Source organism: Lepidochelys olivacea, assembly GCF_965140295.1.
Source record: "Lepidochelys olivacea isolate rLepOli2 genome assembly, chromosome: 24".
Classification (NCBI taxonomy): Eukaryota; Metazoa; Chordata; order Testudines; family Cheloniidae; genus Lepidochelys; species Lepidochelys olivacea.
In genome coordinates this window covers 14,148,790-14,172,955 of record NC_140434.1, presented here as the reverse complement: position 1 = coordinate 14,172,955, position 24,166 = coordinate 14,148,790, and the positions used below count along the sequence as shown (strand labels likewise).

At 52.7% G+C, this 24,166-nt stretch overlaps 2 protein-coding genes across 9 annotated transcripts; both read left to right on the top strand.

The window, feature by feature from the left end:
• The first annotated feature begins 4 nt into the window (after positions 1 to 4).
• On the top strand, positions 5 to 5,387 carry LOC311512772 (membrane-spanning 4-domains subfamily A member 4A-like). The gene is made up of 7 exons (XM_084614131.1): positions 5 to 101; positions 640 to 823; positions 2,005 to 2,121; positions 2,823 to 2,879; positions 4,085 to 4,240; positions 4,435 to 4,554; positions 4,960 to 5,387. Exons 2-7 carry the CDS (start codon positions 698 to 700, stop codon positions 5,053 to 5,055), a joined length of 672 nt encoding a protein of 223 aa, XP_084470257.1. The 5' UTR covers positions 5 to 101; positions 640 to 697; the 3' UTR covers positions 5,056 to 5,387.
• Positions 5,388 to 9,076: 3,689 nt separating this feature from the next.
• On the top strand, positions 9,077 to 20,089 carry LOC311512645 (membrane-spanning 4-domains subfamily A member 4D-like). 8 transcript variants are annotated; one of them, XM_084613994.1, is made up of 9 exons: positions 9,103 to 9,231; positions 11,780 to 11,871; positions 12,685 to 12,840; positions 12,930 to 13,007; positions 14,441 to 14,560; positions 15,376 to 15,432; positions 18,940 to 19,074; positions 19,341 to 19,460; positions 19,662 to 20,089. In XM_084613994.1, the coding sequence occupies exons 3-9, from the start codon at positions 12,694 to 12,696 to the stop codon at positions 19,776 to 19,778; spliced, it is 774 nt and encodes a 257-aa protein (XP_084470120.1). In that variant the 5' UTR covers positions 9,103 to 9,231; positions 11,780 to 11,871; positions 12,685 to 12,693; the 3' UTR covers positions 19,779 to 20,089. The 8 variants fall into 8 exon arrangements, with proteins under 8 accessions (XP_084470121.1, XP_084470122.1, XP_084470115.1 ...); XM_084613990.1 differs by having other exon boundaries at positions 12,682 to 12,840; XM_084613991.1 differs by having other exon boundaries at positions 11,780 to 11,954.
• Positions 20,090 to 24,166: the final 4,077 nt, after the last annotated feature.

Here is a 24,166-nt window from a genome sequence, read left to right as displayed (position 1 = left end):
TCCCTCCCTGGCTGGGCACCAGGCCCAGCCACTTCCTGCCCAGGCAGACAGCCCGAGCTGCGGGGGCCTGCAGGAGCGGCCGGGGGTGCTAGGAGCCCAGGGCAAGTACAGCCGAGCATAGCAGGGGCACTGGGCAGCGGGGGACGCTCTCTGGGGTGCATCAGTCACAGAGCAGCTGGGGGGCTGCGAGCCTTGGGGCTCTGGGGCAGACGGAGGCTGGGAGGGTCACTATGTCTGATGCCCTCCCACCACAGGCCTGGGAGAGATCCGCTAGCAAGCGGACAGGCAGAGATGGGAGGGGAAAGGTTTCCTGTGAAAAACTGGCTCTGTGCACCCCCCCCCCCCAACCACTAGACCCTACTCCCCTCCCAGAGCCATAGAGAGAACCCAGGAGCCCTGGCTCCCAACCCTCCCTTCTCTAACCACTAGCCCCCACTTCCCTCCCAGAGCCATAGAGAGAACCCAGGAGTCCTGGCTCCCAACCCTCCCTTTTCTAACCACTAGACTCCCCCCCCCCCCCCCCGCTCCCAGAGCCAGGGAGAAAACCCAGGAGTTCTGAATCCCAATTGTTCTCATCCTAAATGTGAGACTCTTCATTCTTTCCCCGTCCTTCTCTCTCTTTTCCTCTCCCTCATTTAGTTGCTGTGACGGCTCCTGTCAGCACTGCACAGGCCGGGAATAGGCACCTGCTGCCCTCATGGAGGCGGGGCCCTCCGGAGTCGTCCTGCTGACGCAGATCATACCCCAGCCCCACTCGTCAGCCTCCTCTGCCCCACCACGGCCCCTGCGGAAGTTCTACCAGGGGGAGCCACTGGCTCTGGGCGTGAGTCCAGCATAGCCGGAGGCTGGCCTGCGAAGGGGACCCAGGGGGACACAATGAGCCTTTCTGACTCCTTCTGCTGGCTGGGCCATTAACAGGAGGCGGCTGCTGCCCTTGCTGGGTGTAGTTGCCTGATTAGCTTGGACGGAAGACACTCAGGCTTTTAGGTGCAGGGGGTCCTATCCTTGGCCACAGGCTGTCATGTGTGGCCTTGGTATAGTGCTGTGGCACTGAGGATCCCAAAGTGCCTTAGAAATGTGGTTGGGGATGATTATCTCTGTAATACAGAGGGGGAAACTGAGGCACAGAGCTAGGTGGGTGCCTGACTGGAGACTTGCAGCGAGTCAGGGTCAGGATGCACAAGACCTGACCCTCTGAGCACCCTCCTCCCCTACGAGAGCTAGAAATAGAAGCCAGGAGTCCTAGCTCCTCTGCTGTAACCCACTAGACGCCCCCTCCCCTCCCAGAGCTGGGGATAGAACCCAGGAGTCCTAATTCCCAGCTGTTTTCATTAGGAATGTTCCACTTGGGAGCATGATGCAATTCCATTATTTTAATCCATTACTTCCAAACTAAGGTGATGGGCCATATAGACGAAAACAAAAGTAGATACATATCTAAGTTGATTAGATAGGTAGAGAGGAGCAAGTGGGACTTGCCAAGACTTACCTAGGTGCCTGCAGCTCATGGAAAGTCAAAGGGAGTTAGGCACCTAGCTCTGGCACTTTTGGGTTTGGGATCAATGGGAGTTAGGCACCTAGCTCTGGCACTTTTGTCAAGCCCAAGAGACACCCACCTGCATTCAGGTGCATAATTCCTTTGGAAATCTTGGCCTAAGTAGATGTAAGGACTAAGTAGCCATATAATTATCATCCCTAGCTCTTGGTAGCCCTTGTCATCAGTTGATCTCAAAGTACTTTACAAATGAGGTATCGTGAGGAAACAGACACAGGGAGGATAAGGCCAGTGGCAGAGTTGGGAACAGAACACGTCTCCTGAGGATCCGTCTAGAGGCTTTATCCTCTCATGAATGACTAGCCAAAATACAGAGACCCTGTGTAGTAGAGACTGTGTCACCGTGTGGTAGGGATGGAGTAACCGTGTAGTAGGGACTGAGTAACCATGTAGTAAGTTCCCCAGAATGCAGCTCCTGGCCAGTAACATGCCTCATGGTGTCTCTGCAGATCACACAGATACTCACGGGCATTGTGCAGATAGCTTTTGGCATCATCCTGACCCTGACGAATGACCACCACCAAGTGGCGATAAAGGTGGGGACCCCCTTTTGGACTGGGATCCTGGTAAGTCCTAGTGGTGGGGGCTTCGGGGTGTGTGTGTGCAAACAAGGAGGACATTGTCTCGGAATCCTCTCCGTAGGGCGGTTTAGCCAGCCAGCGCCGTGCCCTGAACCCGGCTTCCCAATGATCTTTGGAAGCCCAGCTGGTACTGCCAGGGGTGGCGGAGTGGCGACTGGGGCACTGGCCATGGGGCTAGAAGAGTTGGGGGTTGCTCCCTGAGCTGCCGCTGGCCTGCTGGGCGGGTTCGCATGTCCCGTCTGTGAGTCCTTGGGGTGGCCACTGGCTGTGTGTCTGTGCAGAGCACCGACCTATCACAGGTGCTTCTTTGGCCCCGATCCCCGCAGCACCTGGACCCCTCCCCCATCTTCAGCTGAGTCTCTGTAGGGCATACAGAGCCTGTGGCATGGGGAGAAAGGGAAGAATGGGGGGATCCAGAACCCCCTGGCATGGAAGGGAGGGGAAGTGGGGGACACATAAGGCCCTTGGCATGGTGGGGAGGGAGCCTCTGAGATGTGTAATGGGCATGAGAAATGTGTGACTCCCCTCCACCCCCGGTGTATTGATCCTCACCCTGCCTGTGAGGGAGGGAATGCCAATATACCTAATGCATGGAGGGGAAACTGAGGCACCAAGCGAGTGGGATGATCTCACCTGTTGGGTGAAGAGTGGGAAGCAGCTTTCACCCATCTCTGCTTTTTCTCCAGTACATCCTTTCGGGGTTCATTTGTGTGGAGGCTGCCAAGAACCCCAAGATCTCACTGGTAAGGAATGAGGTTTCTGTCCCTTGTTTTTTGAGCCAGTTGGAATATATTGGGGTTTCCCCCCCCGGGAAAGTTAATTGAAACATGAAAAATTGGCGGGGGGGGGCGGGGGAAGAATTCACCAAAAATTCCAATGGAAACTTTTGACTTTTTTCTCAACACTGAAAATTCCCATCCCCAAACTGGCCAAACGGCTGAGAATTGAAACATTTTACCCCAAAACAGTCATGAAAGGAAGAATTTCCAGGGGGAAATTGCCCAAAATTGAAAAATTTCAGCCCAAAACAGCCACCAAACACCCCCCCCCCAGTTTTTTCAGACAAAAACAGCAGCCCACCCCACACAGCTGAAAATGGCCAATTGGCTGCCAAAAGTTGCCCCCAAAAGAGCAAATTTGTAGCTGGAAGCTGCTAAAAAGTGCAGGGAAAATGAAAAATGTCTACTCAAAATTGCCCCAAAGCCCAAAACGTTGCCACTGAAAACTGCCACGAATGGCTGAAAGCCGCCTGTTTCGGGCTGAAGATTGTAACAAGGATTAGAAGAAGAGCTCTGGAGAGCAGGCTAGCTTGCTTACGAGGAGAGGCTGAGGGAACTGGGATTGTTTAGTCTGCAGAAGAGAAGAGTGAGGGGGGATTTGAGAGCAGCCTTCAACTACCTGAAGGGGGGCTCCAAAGAGGATGGATCTAGACTGTTCTCAGTGGTAGCAGATGACAGAATGAGGAGTAATGGTCTCAAGTTGCAGTGAGGGAGGTTTAGGTTGCATATTAGGAAAAACTTTTTCACTAGGAGGGTGGTGAAGCACTGGAAGGGGTTCCCTAGGCAGGTGGTGGAATCTCCTTCCTTAGAGGTTTTTAAGGCCTGGCTTTGCAAAGCCCTGGCTGGGATGATTTAGTTGGGGTTGGTCCTGCTTTGAGCAGGGGGTGGGACTAGATGACTCCTGAGGTCCCTTCCAGCCCTGAGATTCTATGATTCTATGATTTCCCCAGCGGAAGCTGGGCCCCCACCAGCCTTGTCTCGCTAGACATTAAAATCTCCACCGACATGCTGTACCGTGGAAGCTGGACACAGGCTGAGGGTGTCTGGAGGGGTGCAGGAGGATTCAAGGGCAGGAGGGTGGCTGGGGAGATGCAGGGGTGGGAGGTGTGGGGTGTGTGGGCGACATAGCTGGGCGTCCTAGCCCCACATCTCTGATGCCTCCTCCCCAGGTGAAGGGCATGCTAGCTATGAATACCCTCAGCGCCATAGTGGCCGGAGTGGGAATCATCATCTGTTCGTTCTCGTTTGTCTTCTACTTCCCGGGAGTAACCTGCTACTGGATCGAGGAGTCCAAGTCCTGCGCGCCGACCTCCCGAGTGCCCACGGTGAGTCCGGCTGCCCCCTCGGCCTGCCCAGCTCTGCCCCATGAAGCTATCTGTGACCCGGGAGGCTCAGCAGGGGGCGCTGTGCTGCGGGGAGCGGGGGCTCAGCAGGGGGCGCTGTGCTGCGGGGAGCGGGGGCTCAGCAGGGGGCGCTGTGTGTATTCTCAGTCAGTCCCTCGTGGATCTTCCCTGGCCAGGATACCATGTTCGGGGTGGTCATGATTCTCCTGGTCTTCACCATCCTGGAGTTCTGTGTCTCCATCTCCAGTGCTGCCTTCGGGTGCAAAACACTCTGCCGGGACAGCTACAGCGACACGGTGACAGCCTTTGTGCGAGGGGATGGGGGTCTTGGGGTTGGGGGGGGAGGGCTGGGAGCCAGGACGCCTGGGTTCTATCCCAGGCTCAGAGAAGGGAGTGGAGTTTAGAGTTTAAAGCCATGGGTGAGGACTCCTGGGTTCTATCCCTGGGTGTGTGAAACATTTGTCCAGCCCATCTTCTTTTTAAGTCAGTTGACAGATGTAGGAACCTCTCCCCGCCCGGCCCCCGTACTTCCCTAGGGGAGTTATTCCATGAACAATTTGTGTCTGTGCACTGCCCAATAGGGCTGCATGAGAATGTGGGGGGCACGAAGGAGGAGTAGGGGGTATAGGGGAATGTGGGGGGCAGGGGAGTGGGTGGCCCTAGGGCTGCCCCTCATGCTCTCCTCCTGTCTCTCCCTCCAGTCTGTGGTGATTTATCAGAACATGGGGCCTCCAGCTGCCCTCGCCAATGACCCCCCCAAAGCCCCGCCCCCTTACCAGGACACCCAGACCCCTTGAGCCATGCCCCACTTCACCTGCTGACCGACCCCAACCACTCCGAGTTGCTGCCGGCTCTGCAATGGCCCCCAGGGGGCAGCGCAGTATCTGGGCCAGCATTGTGGATGGTGACGACTGGGACTCACTCCTGATGGTGCCATCTACACTAACAGTGTGACAGCTTCCTTCTGCGGGATTTAAAGGGACGGTGCGAGGCTACAGTGTGGCAAATTACAGTTTCTTTCTTTCTTTCTTTCTTTCTTCTCCCCTGCCGACAGGATCTGATTCCTCTCTACTGCGCATTCACCCCTGATCTCCCTACACCCAATAAACGTGTTTCATACGAACGACCAGCCCCAGTTTCTGCCTCTGTTATTCATCAGGATCCCCTGACTTGGCAAAGGAACAGGGGCAGCCCAGGAATGGTCCTGGTATTGTAGGGGCTGCCAAAATGCTGGACCCGAGAACAGGTGAACTCGCTGAGATAAAGGCAGTGAGCTGAGAACAGGTGAACTCAGTGCATGGCACAGACCTTCAGTGCTGAGATAAAGGCAGCGTGCAGTGTGCATGTGGCAACTTGGATTGCCTTGAGAGCTGGTGTTCCTCTTGGGGCTACAGGGTAGGTTTAGAGCTCTAAATCGGGGGCAATTTGAGCGAGGCGTTCCCACGAGGCACCCCTCCCCCAAGAAAACAGTTTCTCTTAAGGTTAACAGATTCTCCGCATTCTCTTTGCACACAGACAGGGATCAAGCCAGGGGTCGGCTCCTGCCCCGAGCAGGCTCAGTCGCTCGCCATTTACCCCGGCTAGCACATGGCACCAACTTGCCCCTCGAGGGAGTAACGCTGAGCATGGGGTTCAACTGAGAGCATGGCGCTGGGGACGGGGGCATGGCTACTGGGCACATGCCAAAGGAATGATGCGGAGCCAGCATGCCCAGGCAGCCAGCCAGCCAGGCCGAGCTCCCCAATCTGGTGGAGGTTAAAGGAGCACGTTATTGGCAAATTGGGAAGGGCTCAAAGTCCGGCAGAGAAGGGAGTGAACATTAGGGGGTGGAAGGGTGAGGGGGCAGTGGAGATTTGAGTGGAGGTGGTTATGGAGAGGGGCCTGGGTGGTAGGGGACAGGAGTTAGAGGGATCAGAGGATGGGGTGGGGATTATGGTGACACTCCTCTGCAAAGGGGGGCAGTTCTAGTGGTTAGAGCAAGGGAGCTAGGACTCTTGGGTTCTCCTCTAGCTCTAGGAGTGGAGTGGGGCGGAACGGTTAGAGCAGGAGGCAAGGAGATAGAAGTTAATTGCAGGGAAAATCTTCCCCTCCCCCCCAAATCCAGCTGCCCCTGGAGGGGACTGTTCAGAACAATCTGTTCTCTTCCTGGGGCGGGAAGTGTCTGGGCCTGGAGCCCAGCCTGGGGAGGAAGAGGAACTAACGGGAGTGGGGAATGGGGGGAGCCAAGGAACTAGCCCTGGGGTGGGGCAGGCCCTGAAGGGTTAATATTGAGCAATGGTTTAGCAGTGACTCCCTCTGCCAGTAACTGTGACCTTGGAGCCGTGCTGAGCCCCCTGCAGCACGGTGCCCCCCCGCCCCACAGCACAATACTCCCCCGCCCCACTCCCGGCACAGTGCCCCCTGCTGAGCCCTCCCCCACTCCCTGCAGCATGGTGCCCCTCCTCCATTGTCAGAGTTACTGGCAGAGGGAGTCATTGCTAAATCATTACTCAATATTAACCCTTCAGGGGCTAGATCCTGAGTCTCCACACCCTAGGGCCAGTTCCTTGGTTCCCCACATCCCCCACCCTTCTTAGTTCCTTTTCCTCCCCTGGCCAGGCTGCAGGCCCAGATGCTTCCTGCCGCAGGCTGAGAACAGCTTGTGCTGTGCAGGCCCCTCCAGAGCAGCGCGGGAGCCGGGCATCGGGCGACGCAGCCTCATTCACCTCTGAGGACAGGACGCAATGGGCTTAAATTGCAGCAAGGGCAGTTTAGGTTGGGCATCAGGAAAAACGTCCTAACTGTCTGGGTGGTTAAGCCCTGGAACAAATTGCCTAGGGAGGCTGTGGAATCATTGGGTTTTAAAGAGCAAATTAGACAAACACCCGTCAGGCCTGGTCTGGCTGTTACAGTCCTGCCTTGAGTGCAGGGGACTGGACCAAAGGGCGCATGGAGGTCCCCTCCAGTCCTACACTTTGATGGTCACTGAACAAACCAACAACCTTCAAGAGAGTCTAATCAGTTCCTCCCTCAACCACTGCAGAGAGAGAGGATCAGATAGTATCTGAGAGCTGGGCTACACGACAGTTAGGTCGATATATGGCAGCTTACGTCACTTTAACTCTGTTCATGTCTACACTGCAACAGGGCTTCCGCCGATGTGAGTTGCCCGCTACACCGACCCAATAACGCCACCTCTGCGAGAGGTGTAGCGCTTAGGTGGGTGTACTTAGGGTGACGCAGTGGCTATGTAGACACTGTTACTTACATCTCCTGTTGGCTGTCAGCCCTGCATGGGGCTCACAGCCGGAGCCCTGCCACCAGGACTGACAGCTGGAGCCTGGCCCCCATCCCCACAGCACCTGGGTCCCTTCCCATCGTCAGAAGACTGGTGAAGTGAGGCCCGACACGCCGCTCAGTAGTATGTCTTTGTCCGTCTGTGTGGATGTTACAGGATAGTGTTTGAACGCTGCATCTGATCAGTGCCGAACTGTCAGGGAAGGGACCAGGCACCGATGGACAGAACCCTGTTGATTTGCGGGGGGGCACTAGAAAAACAGAAGGGAAAAATGGTGAGGGACTGTCACGGAGTCCCTGGGCAATGCTCTGGAACTGCTCCCCGCGAAGCCAGTCAGGACTCTGGGGAAGTCTCCTTTCTGTGAGCAGACTGTCTGCAGGACACACAGCTCACACAGCTTCCACCTTCCTGGGTCTGACCTCGGAGCATTCAGCATCCTCTGCCCCTCCGTGTGCTTCCGACAGCGAGTCCGCCCAGGCAGGGTCCTGGGGAAGCCAGAGGGTCCTGCACCCCAACTTCGCAGTCAGACGTGACTCTCAACCAGCCAGTAAAACAGAAATTTACTAGACTACAGGAACATGGTCTAAAACAGAGCTTGTAGGTGCAGAGAACAGGACCCCTCAGCTGGGTCCATTGTGGGGGGAGGCAGGGTCCATTGGAGGGGGAGCAGTGAGCCAGACAACCACGTCTGCACTTCACTCCATGTCCCCAGCCAGCCCCAAACTGAAACTCTCTCCAGCCCTTAGCTCTCACCTTGCAGGGGGGAAGGCCCATGCCATCAGGTGCCAGGAAACAGGGTGTTGGCCATTCTCTGTGTCCAGAGCCCTGCACACACCCGCCCTCTAGGGCTCTGCAACGATCATACACCCTTATCCCACCCCCTAGATACTTAAGAACTGCATAGGGGAAACTGAGGCACCCCCACAATAGTCAGAGGAAACATTAAGAACAGTCCCGCTTCACCACAGGGACATATAGAGCCACTGGCATGGGGAAAGAATGGGGGGATCTGGTATATGGGGGAGGGGCACACAGAGGCCCTGCCATGGGGCAGATTCCCTTGCGAACCTGTTCCAGTACTCAGCTCCCCTTAGAGTTAGCAAATTGGTCCTAATATCCACCCTCAGGCTCACCTGCTGTGGATTAACCGCCGCTTCTCCTCCTACCTTCGCTGGGCAAGGAGAACAGCTGACCCCCAGCCTCGTTAGAACAGCCCTGGGCCTATTTAAGGACTGTCATCAGGGCCCTGCTTTGTCACCTTTTTGCTTTGCAGCCCGCGTGTCCCCACGGGAAGTTTGGGGGCTGAGAAATCTGCATTTTCCAACAGCAAAACATCCCTCTGGAAAACCTCCCGTCAGCTCTGCCTAGAAGCACAACCGCAGCTCGGTGTCTCCAGCCCTCCCCTGCTTACCCTTACTTTGGGCAGGGGGAGGAAATGGTTAGTCTCCAGAGGTCCTGCTGCTGAGCAGCGTATTGCCTGCAGCCTGCTGACAGGAGCCATTTGTGCACCAGGCAAAGGGGTGCAGGGGAACTGGGACACTGTCCAGCCCCTGGCCTGCCTTACGCGTACTTTGGCACCAATCAGGGTGGCGATCGGTTCTGGAGCTTCCCAAAAAGGGCCCCTTGTTTACGGCATGGGGTCTAAGCTCAGCTCTTTCCTGCCAGAGTGAGAGCCAGCTGCAGAGCCGGATGGAGGGTAAGCCGGAGGCAGGATAGGATTGGGGAAGGGGATTTGCCATGGCTGGGTCTCTCTGGGGAGCGTGGCGGGTTGCTGGGATGGGGGCTGTCAGTTAGTGGCAGGGTCAGATGGAGCTGGGAGTTCAGGGGCAGGAGGGACTTGCGTACAGCACACACTCTGATACACACACACACTCAAATACCCCATAAACAGACACACACGTGGCCCCTTCTGACCTCAGAAGCTAGTCAAAGTAGGGGGTTCGGGGGATGTCCCAGCTGGAGGCAGAAATCGAGGCTAGCCAGGGATCGGCTTTGACACAGTTTTGTTTATTAGCAAGCAGAGTACAAAGCCCCATGTCTCTGCACCCAAATCACCCTGGTGTGGACACGTTAGGATTCTCCTGTCGACCTAGCTACCACATCTCATAGGGATGGATTCAGTACAGCGCTGGAAACCCCACCACCGACAAGGGTCTGCACGAGAGAGCTGTAGCCATGCGGCTGTAGTGTAGACACACTGCTTGTGTATGAGCTCAGTGTCTGGGTGTTCTCACACACAGCCCTGCCCAAAACAATACCCAGCCCCAAAACTCTGTCTGTCTGCGTGTGTGTGTGTGTGTCACACGCACCTTTTGTCTTTACTGGGGATTATGTTTACAGCTATGATAATGGGAGGGTGAGTTCACACCTGTCAACCTGACTAGGGTTTTAACCCAAATTATAGAGAGGTTTCACCCAGCTCATAACACACACACACACACACACTCAAGAGACTCACAACAACAATGGACACAAACACACAGTCACACTCCTGCCACACTCACATATACACACATGTTCACACACACACTCAGAGACAGACACACACAAGAGAAACATTCACACACAATCTCTCTCACACCCACCCACTGAAGCACGCTTACAGACACATCAAGCTGGCAACCATAGAGATGCAACAGGGACACATGGACAGTCCCACACAGTAAGACACACAGAGGGTCACATGCACACACAGACAAACTGACAGTCCCATGCACAGACAATCAGACACACAGAGAGCACATGCACACACAGAAACACGGACAGTCCCCCCACCCACAGACAGTCAGACACACAGAGAGTCCCATGCACACACGGACAGTCCCCCCCACACAGACAGTCAGACACACAGAGTCCCATGCACACACGGACAGTCCCCTCCACACAGACAGTCAGACACACAGAGTCACATGCACACACAGACAGTCGTCCCCCTCACAGAGTCACATGCACACAAGTTTCAGAGTAGCAGCCGTGTTAGTCTGTATTCGGAAAAAGAAAAGGAGTACTTGTGGCATCTTAGAGACTAACCAATTTATTTGAGCATAAGCTTTCGTGAGCTACAGCTCACTTAATCGGATGCATAAAAGTGGAAAATGCAGTGAGGATGTTTTTATACACACAGATCATGAAAAAATGGGTGTTTATCACTTCAAAAGGTTCTCTCTCCCCCCACCCCACTCTCCTGCTGGTAATAGCTTATCTAAAGTGATCACTCTCCTTACAATGTAAGGATAAGCTATTACCAGCAGGAGAGTGGGGTGGGGGGAGAGAAAACCTGGATTTGTGCTGGAAATGGCCCACCTTGATTATCATACACATTGTAAGGAGAGTGCTCACTTTAGATAAGCTATTACCAGCAGGAGAGTGGGGTGGGGGGAGAGAAAACCTTTTGAAGTGATAAACACCCATTTTTTCATGATTTGTATAAAAACATCCTCACTGCATTTTCCACTTTTATGCATCCGATGAAGTGAGCTGTAGCTCATGAAAGCTTATGCTCAAATAAATTGATGCACACAAGGACAGTCCCACCAGACAGTCAGACACATAGAGAGTCACATGCACATACAAACAGTCACACACACACACACACACACACGCTCTTAGTCCATTGTGGAAACTCAGTGGCTCAGAATCTGGGCTCCTTACTGGGGCTGGGGCTCTGGATATAACCACAGTGTTTTGGGGGACACCCTCCCCCCCAACCTGTATCAGCCCTGGCCTGTGCATCTCTCCTGACTCCCAGGTCCTCTTCCCTTTCCAGACCACCTCCCCTTCCTGTCATAGCCATCTCTGCTGGGGCCCCCTACTGAGCCCCCTGCAGCATGGCCTACTGGGGGGGTCTACCTCCTGCCCACTCCAGCTCCAGGTGGGGCTGCTAGTCAGGTTGCTCTGTTTTAGCTCATTTCTGCTCAGTTCATGGGATCCCTCAGCCGGGGCTCTGCTCTTTACCAGGCAAGAAAAATGGCACAAAACTCCATGCTCAGCCAGAACCAACCTCAGCCCTGCCTCTCACACCCTCTCTGTACCCAAACCGGCGGGTTCTTCACTACCATGGAGGTTTCCAGTGGAACCCAACCTGGGCCATGGGGGAAGTTGGGAGACACACCGGAGTTCACAGCATCCCCTGCTGCTCACTGAAGCGATGCCGATGTGGAGGGCTAGAGCTAGGGTGATGATAACATGACCTGGGTGGAGGTGGAGTGTTATGAATGGATCATCACCCCATTCCCTCCTGGCAGAAAAAGAAGACCTTGAATTTTTCCCACACTTTGATTAGACTGAGACTCTTCCCAGACTGCGCCTCACTGAATTCTCGTTCACTGAGAAGCTGGTTTGTACAGCTCTGAAATTCTGCTGTGATGTTGGTGTGAGCGGTGGGAAACTGGTGTGAGTGGTGGGATACTGGTAATCAAGGTGAGATATTGGTGTGAGAGGTGGGAAAGTGGTGTGAGTGATGGGAAACTGGCATCAGGCATGGGATATTGGTGTTAGCTGTGGGATATTGGTATTCGATGTGAGATATTGCTGTGAGAGGTGGGATACTGGGGTTAGCTGTGGGATATTGGTGTCAGTCGTGGGATACTGGGGTTAGCTGTGGGATACTGGGGTGAGAGCTGTGAAACAGATCTGACATGTGGGACACTGGCGTCAGTTGTGTGAAAGGTGGGATACTGGTGTTAATACTGGTGTCAGTGGTGGGATACTGGTATGAATGGTGAGAAACTGGTGTTAGCAGTGGGATCTTGGTGTTAGTAGTGGGATACTGGGTGAGAGGTGGGAAATTGGTTTTAGAAATGGGATATCGGTGTCAGCCAAAGGAACAACTATCCCATTGCTCCACTGCCACATGGTGGGAAGGGCCACGTTCCATGGGGCACAGACTGTGGGAGCCACGTTTGGTTCAGTAGCGCCCCCTGCTGCGGGTGAAACTGATGGCAATATTAAAGGGGTGAATGAGGGTGATATTAACATGGGGGTGATTGGGCACCACAAGGAAAACCCTGATCTGTATCTCCCCCAGATAGGGCAAGGGGTGACCCAGATGAGCTGGGTGCGGGGGTTGTTTGTTATCCTGGGAGGGGGGTGTCTTTTACCTCCCCAATGTCCTGCCAGCACAAAGAAAGCCCAGCTCTTATCTCAGCAGGGTTCTGCTATGGCCACCACCATGACAGCCAGCTCAGCCAGCCCCATCACCATCATCAACAGCTTCATCACCCAACCCCACACGGCCAGTGCTGCCATCTCAGCCAAACTGCAGCCCCTGGAGAAGTTCTACAAGGGGGAGCCACTGGCCCTGGGGGTGAGTATCCTGTGCACTGGGGCGGCTTCCCCACCCACCTGGGACAATCAGCTAATGAGAGCTTGTTCTGATGATGTCGTGGTTTGAAGGTGGTGTCCCATTGGCCAAAGGATGCTAGGGGGTGGAATTCCAGAAGACGACTCCCTCCAGCTCTTAGGATAAACTGGGTAGGTGTTTACGTGACCCAGCCCCGTCCTCTTGCTGCCCCCATGTTTGCCTGAACGTGGGCCTCGTGCCAGGGAGGAGCCTGGCCTGGTTACCCCAGACACACCAGCATCGTTCTTGCAGAGAATGCAGCCGGCTGGGGCCAGCATAATCCCCTGACAGTGGGCACCTATTCCTCCTGTACCTGCCAGACCATGGGGCGCTGGTACGGCAGGCAGTGCTGGCGTGTCCCCCTGACCGTTGCTTTTCAAGCCCAGAACCCCCCAGGCCAACCTGCATCCAGCCTGTCTGTATTTCAGCATGGCTGACTTCCCTGGTGGGAGCCATGGGGTGGTTCACAGGGACTGTGGCTTCTGTTGGGATTATAATTACCAAATTTTTGTGGTGATAAACCATAGAAACATTAGATTTGTCTCCCTGATGGCCTGCATCAGACCCTTGGGACCATCTAGCCTGGAAACCTGTCCCCTCCCTGATGACCCAGATCAGACGCATGGGTCCTTAGGCCTGGTATCACATCCCCTCCCTGCCACCCTGGATCCGACCCACGAGCCCATCTAGCCTGGTATCACATCCCCTCCCTGCCACCCTGGATCAGACCCATGGCCCCAGTCAGCCCAGTACCCTTCCCAACTCTCCCTGCTATGTCAGATCTGATCAATGGGCCTACTTACTCCTTCCCTACCATAAACTCCTAGTGTGCCCCTTGGGCAACTCCCTTAATCTTCCTCTGTGCCTCAGTTTCTCTACCTCTACAATAGCGATAACACCACATTTGTGCCTCCCAGGGTGTGGGGGTGGGGAGGATCAGTGCATTAGACTAAGACTATCAGAGGCTATGGTGATGGCAGGGCCGTCCCTAGAGGGGTGCGGGCCCAGGATATACGTGCCAAGTTTCTTATCAGACCCCGCCCAGGCCCCACCCCCACTCCACCCCTTCCCCTAAGGCCCCACCCCGCCTCTGCTCCTACCCTGCCCAGTTCTTCCCCCTCCCACAAGCATGCTGTGCCCTTGCTCCTCTCCCCTCCCTCCCAGCGCCTCCTGATGCTGCAAAAAACTTCTGATCCATGGCAGGCAGTAGGTGCTGACTGGCAGGGCCCACTGGCGGGCAGGAGGTGGTAGGGGAAGGGAGAGGTTCTGGTGGTGGGGGTCCTCCTCACCCCCCCCGCCCACTTGCCGCTCACCTCCCTATTTGCCTCCTCACCCCACTCGCTCACCTGCCCACCCCCGCCTCACCTCTCCGCCCACGCGGGGGCCCCCAAAGTGTGGGGGCCGGAGCAGTGGCTCCGATTCGCCGTACCCAAGGGATGGCTCTGGATGATAGGCACCAGATCAATACCCAAGACAGAGGGACCTGTTAGGAGCACCAAGGGGAAAGCGACCCCCAGTGAGCTCGGAGTGCAGTGATGAAATTCTTGGCTTCACTTCCTGGTAGATCACCCAGATCCTAGTTGGAGCCGTGCAGGTTGCTGTCGGGATGGTGATGGCTATGGTCAACTCCTATTTGTGGATATTAGCATTGACTGTGCACGTCCCGCTATGGAGTGGGTTGCTGGTAAGTCTCCACCCCACCCCGCCTTCTGCCATCGGGTCACATGTAGGAGCAGGGAAGGATTGGAGCATACTCAGTGCAGACAGATCCTTTGGAGAATCTAGCTGCCAAATTCTAACACATCTCTATGGAGCATGTGCAAACAGAAATTTTTCAGATGCTTATAATTTGGCCAAATTTGAGTGGACTTTTTATGGAACAGCAAAAGGCACATCCCTGTCCCCAGGGTGACCTCCTCCCCCGCCACATTTCCAGGCCCTGCTCCAAAGCATGCAGGCCCTACAGCTTCTCAATGAAACAGTTGTAAGAATTATTCTTACCAGGGTCAAAACAACGTATTTTCCCCTAGCCTCATCCTCAGCAATGGCTGAATGATTTGGACTGAAATTTATCCCCAAAATCAAGCCTGCAGCAGACCGTGAATGGGAAATTTCAGCCCTAATAGTTAATGCTTGGCAAAGTTATCAGCACCTGAAAGTAGGATCTGATAAGGATGTGTCGGGCAACATTACCTCTAGGTGGCGCTAGCAGCAGACCCTACAATAGGATACGTGGGGCTCTAATCCCACCAGGCAGCTCGCCAGGGCTCAGGAGAGAAATATAGAGACGCTCAGGGTCAGGCTGTGGGTGGATCAGCACAGACGTTGGCTCCCATGTGACCACCAGTCTTCATCCTGTCTCCTGCTGGACTACCTCTCCCAAGCACACCCTAGTCTAGTATTTCCCAGCATCCACAGCACCTATCCACCCCTGCTGTGCTCCGCTAACCCTAGACACAGGCACAGCACTGCTTCTAACCCTTTCTCTCCCCCACACAGTACATCATCTCGGGGTCCATCTCAGTGGTGGCTGCAAAGAATCCCAAGATACCACTGGTACGAATTGATGCCTCAGTTTCCTATCTATCTATCTATCTATCTATCTATCTATCGTGAGAAAGTTCCTCCTTTGCGTTGGTGGGTTCTGCTCTTTCTGGCAGGTTTGCTCACCTCAGAGCTTCACAGCAGTCCGCACTTTGGCTCCTTTTGTTAGTGGCACAAACCTGTTGTTCGCTCAGCTAACCCCATCACTGGCCAGCATGGGGAAAAGGAGGAGAACAGTCCCCGCAGTCTCTGCTGGCCCATCTAATGGGTTGAGGGACAGGCCAGAGACCTTCCCCTCTGGTGGGACCCACAGTCCAGATCAACACCTCTTATATCAAACAGGGAGTTGGGGGGATAGGAGGAACCTGGGCCTGCCCTCTACTCCAGGTTCCAGCCCAGGGCCCTGTGGATTGCAGCATCTATAGTGTCTCCTGTAAGAGCTGCGTGACAGCTACAACTCCCTGGGCTACTTCCCCATGGCCTCCTCCCAACACCTTCTTTGTCCTCACCACAGGATCTTCCTCCTGATGTCTGATAACGCTTGTACTCCTCAGTCCTCCAGCAGTATGCCTTCTCACTCTCACCTTTTTGCACGCCTCTTGCTCCCAGCTCCTCGCACACACGCCACAAACTGAAGTGAGGTCCTTTTAAAAACCAGGTGTCCTGATTAGCCTGCCTATCCTAATTGATTCTGGTAGCTTCTTAATTGGCTGCCTTAATTGGTTCCAGCAACTTCCTGATTGTTCTGGAACAGCCCATTATCTTACTCAGGGAAAAAGGGATCTGCTTAATCCAGGGCTAATACATCTACCTTCTATCACTCTCCTGTAGCCATCTGGCTTGACCCTGTCACACTATCTATCTACAAGAGCAGAAGCTTGAAGGGACTAAATCAGACAGATTAAGGAACAAAATGAGTTACACCTGTCAAGGAACATAAAAAGCAACAAGAAGAGGTTCTATAAATACATTAAGAGCAAGAGAAAGATGGCAGCAAGTGTAGATCCACTACTTAGTGGGGAAGGAGAGCTAATAACTCATGACATCAAGAAGGCTGAGGTGTTTAATATAGGGCTGTCAACTGCAGTTAATGCATGCAATTAACGCAAAACAAACAAACATGATTAAAAAATAGTTGCAATTAATTACAGTTTCAATAGCACCGTTAAACAATAATAGAATATCAATTTAAATTTATTATAAATATTTTTGGATGTTTTTCTACATCTTCAAATATACTGATTTCAGTTACAACACAGAATACAAAGTGTGCAGTGCTCACCTTATATTCTTATTTTTGATTACAGATATTGCACTGTAAAAAAGATAAACAAAAGAAATAGTATTTTTCAGTTCACTTCCTACAAGTACTGTACTGCGATCTCTTTATCCTGAAAGTGCAACTTACAAGTGTTGAATTTTTTTTTTTACATAACTGCACTCCAGAACAAAACAGTGTAAAACTTTACAGCCTATAAATCCCCTCAGTCCTTCTTCTTGTCAGCCAATCGCTCAGACAAACAAGTTTGTTTACATTTACGGGAGATAATGCTGCCCGCTTCTTATTTACAATGTCACCTGAAAGTGAGAACAGGCATTCGCATGGCACTGTTGTAGGCAGTGTTGCAAGGTATTTATGTGCCAGATGGGCTAAACATTCGTATGCCCCTTCGTGGGTCGACTTTTAGGCTCTAAAGTTTTACATTGTTTTGGTTCTGAGTGCGGTTATGTAAAAGAAAAAAATAAATTCTACAATTATAAATTGCACTTTCCCGATAAAGGGAGTGCACTACAGTACTTGTAGGAGGTGAATTGAAAAATGCCATGTTTATTTTGTTTTACAGTGCGATATCTGTACTCAAAAATAAGAATATAAGGTGATCACGGTACACTTTGTGTTCTGTGTTGTAATTGAAATCAATATATTTGAAGATGTAGAAAAAAATCCCAAAATGTTTATCATAAATTTAAATCGGTATTCTGTTATTGTCTAACAGTGCAATTAAAACTGCGATTAATCACGACTATTATTTTAATCTCGCGATTATTTTTGTAAATCGATTGGCATTCCTAGTTTAATATCTACTTTTCTTCAATTTTCCCTAAAAAAGGTTAATGGTGACCAGATGCTCAACACAATTAATATTGACAACCAGGGAGAAGGAACACAAGCCAAAATAGGGAAAGAACAGGTTAAAAAAATATTCAGATAAGTTGGATGTATTCAAGTCATTAGAGCCTGATTAAATTCAACCCAGAGTACTTAAGGAACCAGCTGAATCTAAGGCTTTTGACACAGTCCCTCAAGACAAGCTCATGAGCAAATGAGGGAAATGAAGTCTTGATGAAATTCCTATAAGGTGGGTGCACAGCTGGTCAAAAGAGTAGTTACAAATGGTTTGCTGGGAAGCTGTGAGAGCTTATCAAGTGGGATCCCGCAGTAGTTCTTCCTGGGGCCAGTACTATTCAATATGTTCTTTAATGGCGTGGACGATGGAGTGGAAAGTACACTTATGAAATGTGCAGATGACACCAAGCTGGGAGGGGTTGCAAGCATTTGGGGTGACAGGATTAGAATTAAAAAAGGCCTTGACAAATTGGAGAATTGGTCTGAATTCAAAAAGTGAAAGGAAAAATCAAATGCACAGGTACAAAATGGGGAATAACTGGCTAGGGGGTTGCTGAAAAGAAGCTGTTATAGTGGATCACAAACTGAATATGCGTCAAGGCTGTGATGCAGCTGAGAAAAAGGCTAATATCATCCTGGGGTATTAACAGGACTGTTGTATGTAAGGGATGGGAGGTAACTGTCCAAGCTCCTTGGCACTGGGGAGGCTTCAGCTGGCATATTTTATCCAATTCTGGGCACCACACTTTAGGAAAGATGTGGACAAATTGGAGAGAGGCCTGAGGAAAGCAACAAAATGACAAAAGGTTTAGAAAAGCAGACGTCTGAGGAAAGGTGAAAAAAGCGGGCATGTATAGTGGTGAAAGGAAGTTGGAGGAGGGGCCTGATAACAGCCAAGGGGAGGTCAGGTCTGGAACAGGCTTCTCAGGGAGGTTGTGGAATCCCCGTCATTGGAGGTGTACAAGAACATGTTGGACAAGCATTTGTTGTCAGGGATGGTCTAGGGTTATTTGGTCCTGCCTGAGTGCAGAGAGCTGGACTCGATGACCTCTTGAGGTGCCTCCCACATCTTATCTATCTATCTATCTATCTATCTATCTATCTATCTATCTATCTATCTCTTATACCCACAATCACTCATTCTTTCCAAAGCGGTTGGAATGATTTGAACCGTACCTCAACCCAGCGTCGCAATTTAGCCCCTAAATGTTCCTGCTACAGCAATGGGAGTGAACATTATGATCACAAGAATGGGATGTCAAAGTGAGGGCTCTCCCCGCTGCTGTTGGGGGGGTCTTCCCCGAGAGGGGCTTGGCTTCATGCCATGTTGTCTGCGTGTGTCCAGCTGGGCTCTCAGCGCACTCCTCTCCCTACCCCCATCTCCTGGCCAGGTGAAAGGCAGCCTGGGAATGAACATCATCAGCTCGGTGCTGGCCGGATGTGCCATGATCCTGTACCTGATCAGTTTGATGGAATCCAGGTATCAGTCCAGGTGTGACTGGTACCCAGAGAATTGCTTCCCTTATGTGAGTACCTGGTATCACCGCACGAGGGCAGGGCTGTCAGTGCAACCATCCCCTTGCTCCCATGGGGACCAACCTGCCTCCCATGGCCACCCCTAGGGACTGCCTTAACCAGCTGGCAGGGAATGGGGCACGGGGTCTTTCCCCTCCAAGGGGCGCTGGCTCTGATCCAGCCCAGGGTGGGGACTGGCTGGCTTGCGGGGTAAGGTTGAGGGAATGGGACATGGGGCCTTTGTCCTGTAGGGAATTCAACAGTTTCCCGTTGGCAGAAGGTAACCATGGCCTGTATCATGGTTCTGTTCCTGTTCACCTTCCTGGAATTCTGCGTCTCCATCTCCACTGCGGCCTTTGGGTGCAAAACCGTCTGCCGGGACAGCTACAGCCAAGTGGTAATGATGCGTCACCATGGGGCCTGTATTAATGACAGGGACGGTGGAGGGGAGGGGGGTCTAGTGGGTTAAAGTGTGTGGGGGGGGCGGGGGAGCTGGGACTCCAGGGTTCTATACTGGGAGCACATCACTGGGGCGTTGCTGGGCTGAGAGGTGCGCTTGAGTCCTGTCCTGATAGGTTGTCCTTACCTTTTCCTCCAGTCTGTGGTCATTTACCAGAACATGGTGCCTCCAGGTGACCCAACTACTGCCACCAACACCCACACGGATGCTGTTGCCTGCACTCCTCCCCCTTACAAGGGCCTCGCCACCGCATGAGCTGTTAACTAGGGCAGCCACTGCCTGGGTCACCAGCTCCCTACATACCGTGCCCACCTGTGCCTTGCTGGAGACCAAAGCAGCAGAGTGGGAACCGGTCGTAGCATCTCGCTCCCGACACTGAGCCTGCTGACCCCCATGCACTGATCACACTGACCATGGAGAGAGACATGTCCCTACAGCATCACACAATCGATCTGCCGGTCTCAATGCCTTTTCCATCCTACCCCTGTGCATGGGATCTCAGCCCCAGGTCCCACCACTCTATAACATGTCCAGGCTGCCTGCAATAAAACCTTTGTCTCTAATCATCCAGCCCTCATTTCGCTCCTCTGTTCAGTGGGATCCCCTGATCCTAAGCCCCAGCCCCAGGTTGTTGGGGGGTTTATCTGGACTGTCCCTGCTACCCCCCACTAACAGGGCCAGTGTGTGCTGGGACCCAGGATGAGGTGCCTGGAGCCTGAGGAGGTGGGGACAGGGAGGACGGCAGGAGTGACTGTGAGAGCAGCTTTGTGGGGGTTGTTGGAGAGAGACAGGACATGCAACAGAAAGAGAGAGAAATTACCATAGCTGGGATAGAACTCTGGCTCCCAGCCCCTGCTGCTCTAACCTACCAGACACCCCTCCCCTCCCAGAGCTAGGATAGAACCCAGGAGTCCTGGCTCCTAGCTTCCCACACTGAGCACTAGACCCCACTCCCCTCCCAGAGCTTACGGTAGAATCAAGGAGTCCTGGCTCCCAGCCCCCCTGCTCTAATCTGCTGTGATTCTTCCCCACTCCCTTCCCAGATCCCCCCACCCTTCAGTGATCTGGGACCTCCCCCCAAGAGAACTCAGCAGGGTGATTCCCAGAGAACCCCAGTCCCCAAGCCCACCCTCCCTCCAGCTTGCTTGGTCTCCGTTGGGCTCTGGGGCTGGAGACATCTGAGCTGGTAGCCCAGCCAAGAGCCACGAGACCCATTCTCTGAAGCCTCAGAACTTTTCACCCCACTGTCCATCACTGATGTTTGACCATATCCCCAGGCCTGGCACCTCTGGGCCTGCATCTGTGCTCCAAAATTTGGGTGCCTGCCCTGCCTTCATTTAGCACTAAGCTTTTAGGTTTGGTCTCATTCTCCACAAGGGACTCAGTTCTTTGGAATGGGGCGGGGCCTCGCGTAGAGAGGGGCTGGAGTAACCCCAGGGAAAACTAAAAGTCACCTTCTATGGATCTGAGCTGAGGTGGATACACACCAGTACGTGATGGACTGAGCCAGTCCATGGAGGGACCTCATGCCCAGTGTCCCAAAGTTGTGTATAAAAAACCACAAGGCAGACTTACCCTGTCTTGAACAACCCTGTCCTGGGATGGAGAACGGGATGGGCGGGGGTGGGGTTACAATCGCTGGTACGGATATCAAGCCGTAGTTAATAGTAAGAGCTGTGAGGCGCTCATTCGTCACTGGAAATTCTCCTGGTTTCCAGCCTACTGCGTCTTCCCCAAAGCTAGAGAGGGTTTTCTGTGAGAGGGCCTAACTGTTTTGCACTCAGGGGTCTGGGATCTGTGCAGAAAAAACGTCAGAGAGCTGGTTAGGTATTGGGCGTGAGTGCTGGTTCTCTGCACTAAACCCACCTCCTGACAGGGGCTCTCCAGTGCAAAAAGGCTGAAGTGGACCATGCCTATGGATTTTTCTCTAGTTCTGTGCAAAGAAGTGTGACCAGAAAGCGGATTATTTTTAAAAAATTGTCATTTTGGGAGGGCTGTATATCAAAAAACAGGCTCCGAATTTGCATCACAAACCTTGCCATGGCCTTTGAACCAGCATGTCAAATTTCAAGATAATCTGACTGAGCATCTGGTCTTCAGAGAGGATTGAAAACCTCTCTCTGTGCAAAAAAGGTAGGATAAGCATGTTGAAATTTTAAAAATGGGACTTTGAGGGGAGGACTGTATCTCTGGAACCCTGTGGCCAAACGACTCTAATTTTGCACCATAAATTTTACCCTGGTCCCTTAACGGGTATAATGATTTTCAAACGAATCTGACTGCACATATGCTCTTTAGAGAGGTTTGAACTATCAAAAAAGCACAAGAAAGTTGACATTTTAAAAATGGGTCATTCGGGGGGGTTGTATCTCAGGAACCCCTTTATCAAATGACCCTAGATCTGTAACAAAAACTTCCCGCCAGTTTGGTGTGCCAATTTTCAAGAGGCTCAGACACTGCACATGGATTGTAGAACAGTTTGGTATCCCTGTCTCTACTAAAATGTGTCAAAGTTGAAATTTTAAAAATGGGCCATTTAGAGGGCCTGTATCTCAGGAACTCCTTCATCTAATGACTCCAAATTTGCATCACAAACCCTGCCATGGACCCTGAACCAGCATATCTAATTTCAAGATAATCTGACTGAGCATGCAGGTTTCAAGAAGGATTAAAAGTCTCTGTCTCAGTGCAAAAAAAGCATGATAAGCAAGTTGAAATTTTAAATGTGTTCTTTTGGAAGGGCTGTATCTCAGGAACCCCTCTATTAAATTGCCTCAAATTTGCACTGCAAAGTATATCCCAGGCGCTGAATTGGTGTGTCAATTTTCAAGCCAATCTGCAGCTGCATGTGGATTTTAGAACAGCTTGGAAATTCCTATCTGCAAAATAGCACGATCAGAAGAGAGCTGAAACTTTAAAAATGGTTCATTTTGGGGAGCCCTGTCTCAGGAACCCGTTTATCAAACAACACTGCTTTTGCACCACAAACTGCCTCCCCAGGCTCTGAATTGGTGTGCCAATTTTCTAGGTCCTTGGACCATGCATGTGGATTGTAGAACAGTTTGGATGTCCCCATTCCTGCTAAAATGCCTAAGAAAGTTGAAGTTAAAAAAGGGTCCTTTTGAGGGTGCTCCTGAGCACCCCTTTATCAGAGGACCCCCAATTTGCTCCACAGACTGTGCCCCAGGCCCTAGAGCATGGCCCCAGGCCCCTTCCTACCCCTGGCCCTTGAGCATGGCCCAGTCTGATTTCCCCGTGCAGCGCCGAAGGGCCGGGGCGGGCAGGAAATGCAAGGTCCCCTGTGAGTACTGGCTCCTGCTGGACAGGGCCCCCACTGACTCCAGCCCCCGAGCGCGGCCCTTCCGCTTTCCCCACGCAGGCGCTGACTGGCAGGGCCAGTGGACGGGGCCGTGTGCCCTGGGGCTACACTGAAGGGCCGGGGCAGGAGGGGAAGGAGAGATGCCCCCGTGAGTACTGGCCCCTGCTGTTGAAATATGGGCTAAAAGGCAATTTTCTAGTTAAATAAGGGATGTCCCTTGTAATACGGGACTGTTGGCAGCCCTAGTTTGTCTGAACTGTGCCTGTATTTATAGGAATTTTGGGTTTATACGAACTGTGTGTAAGTGTGACCTGTGTGTGTGTTTATATGAACTCTGTGTGTGGATTTTGTATATTTACGAGAACTCTGCGTGTCCCCCCATGCGTGTGTTTATAAGAACTGTGTGTGTGTGCTTATCTGGATTGTGTTTATATGAACTGTGTCTGTTTCTGTCTGTACTTGTGTGTTGGTGTAAACCGTGTGTTTGAGTATCAAGATCGGGGTGTCTCTCTGGACGGAAATTCACTTTCACTCTTTCCTTTTTTTTTAATTTTCTTCTTCTCTTCCTCGTTTTCCTGAAATTCTGACTTTCTTGCACAGACAGTGTTAGGAATCAGGGTGTGGGTCATGTGTTAGGGGGAGGAGATGGTGCGTCTTTCTTCCTCTTTCCCACAGACCCACTGTGGAGTGTGCTGACAAATCCCAGTGCAAAGTGTATGGGGGAGGGGGGGGAGAGGGTAGGGGCGGTGGCGGTGGATAGAATTCAGGAACCCCGGCACCCCTGTGCTAACCCACCAGACCCCACTCCACTCCCAGAGCAGGGGAGAGAACCCAAGAGTCCTGACTCCCAGCCCTCCCTGCTTTAACCACGACACCCCACTCCCCTTCCAGAGCAGGGGAGAGAACCCAGGCATCCTGGCTCCCAGCTCCCCTGGACTGCTCTCACATCTGAGCCAGAGCCAAGTGGCTGAGGGGCACCCTTTAAATGCTGCAGTCCTGAAGCAGCTCTGGATCAGGAGGTTCCCTGGGCCCAACCCTGGTGAATCAGTCCCTCCCCCCTTCCCCCCAGTACCGTGTGGAAGGGGACAGGCCCATTAGCTATCGGACCAGAGGAACAGTGAGTCCATGGGCTCCAGGAGCCGCCATTGCCCTGTAGGCTCCCACCCACCCCCATAACCTGCTCTCCCTCTCATTTTCTCTTCTTCCTCCTATCCTGCGGTTCAGGGCCATTCCCTGTCCCCATGGGCAGCCCCCTGCCACCATCCCTCTTCCCAGCCACCCTGCAGGAGTATTACAGATGGGAGCAACTGGCCTTCGGGGTGAA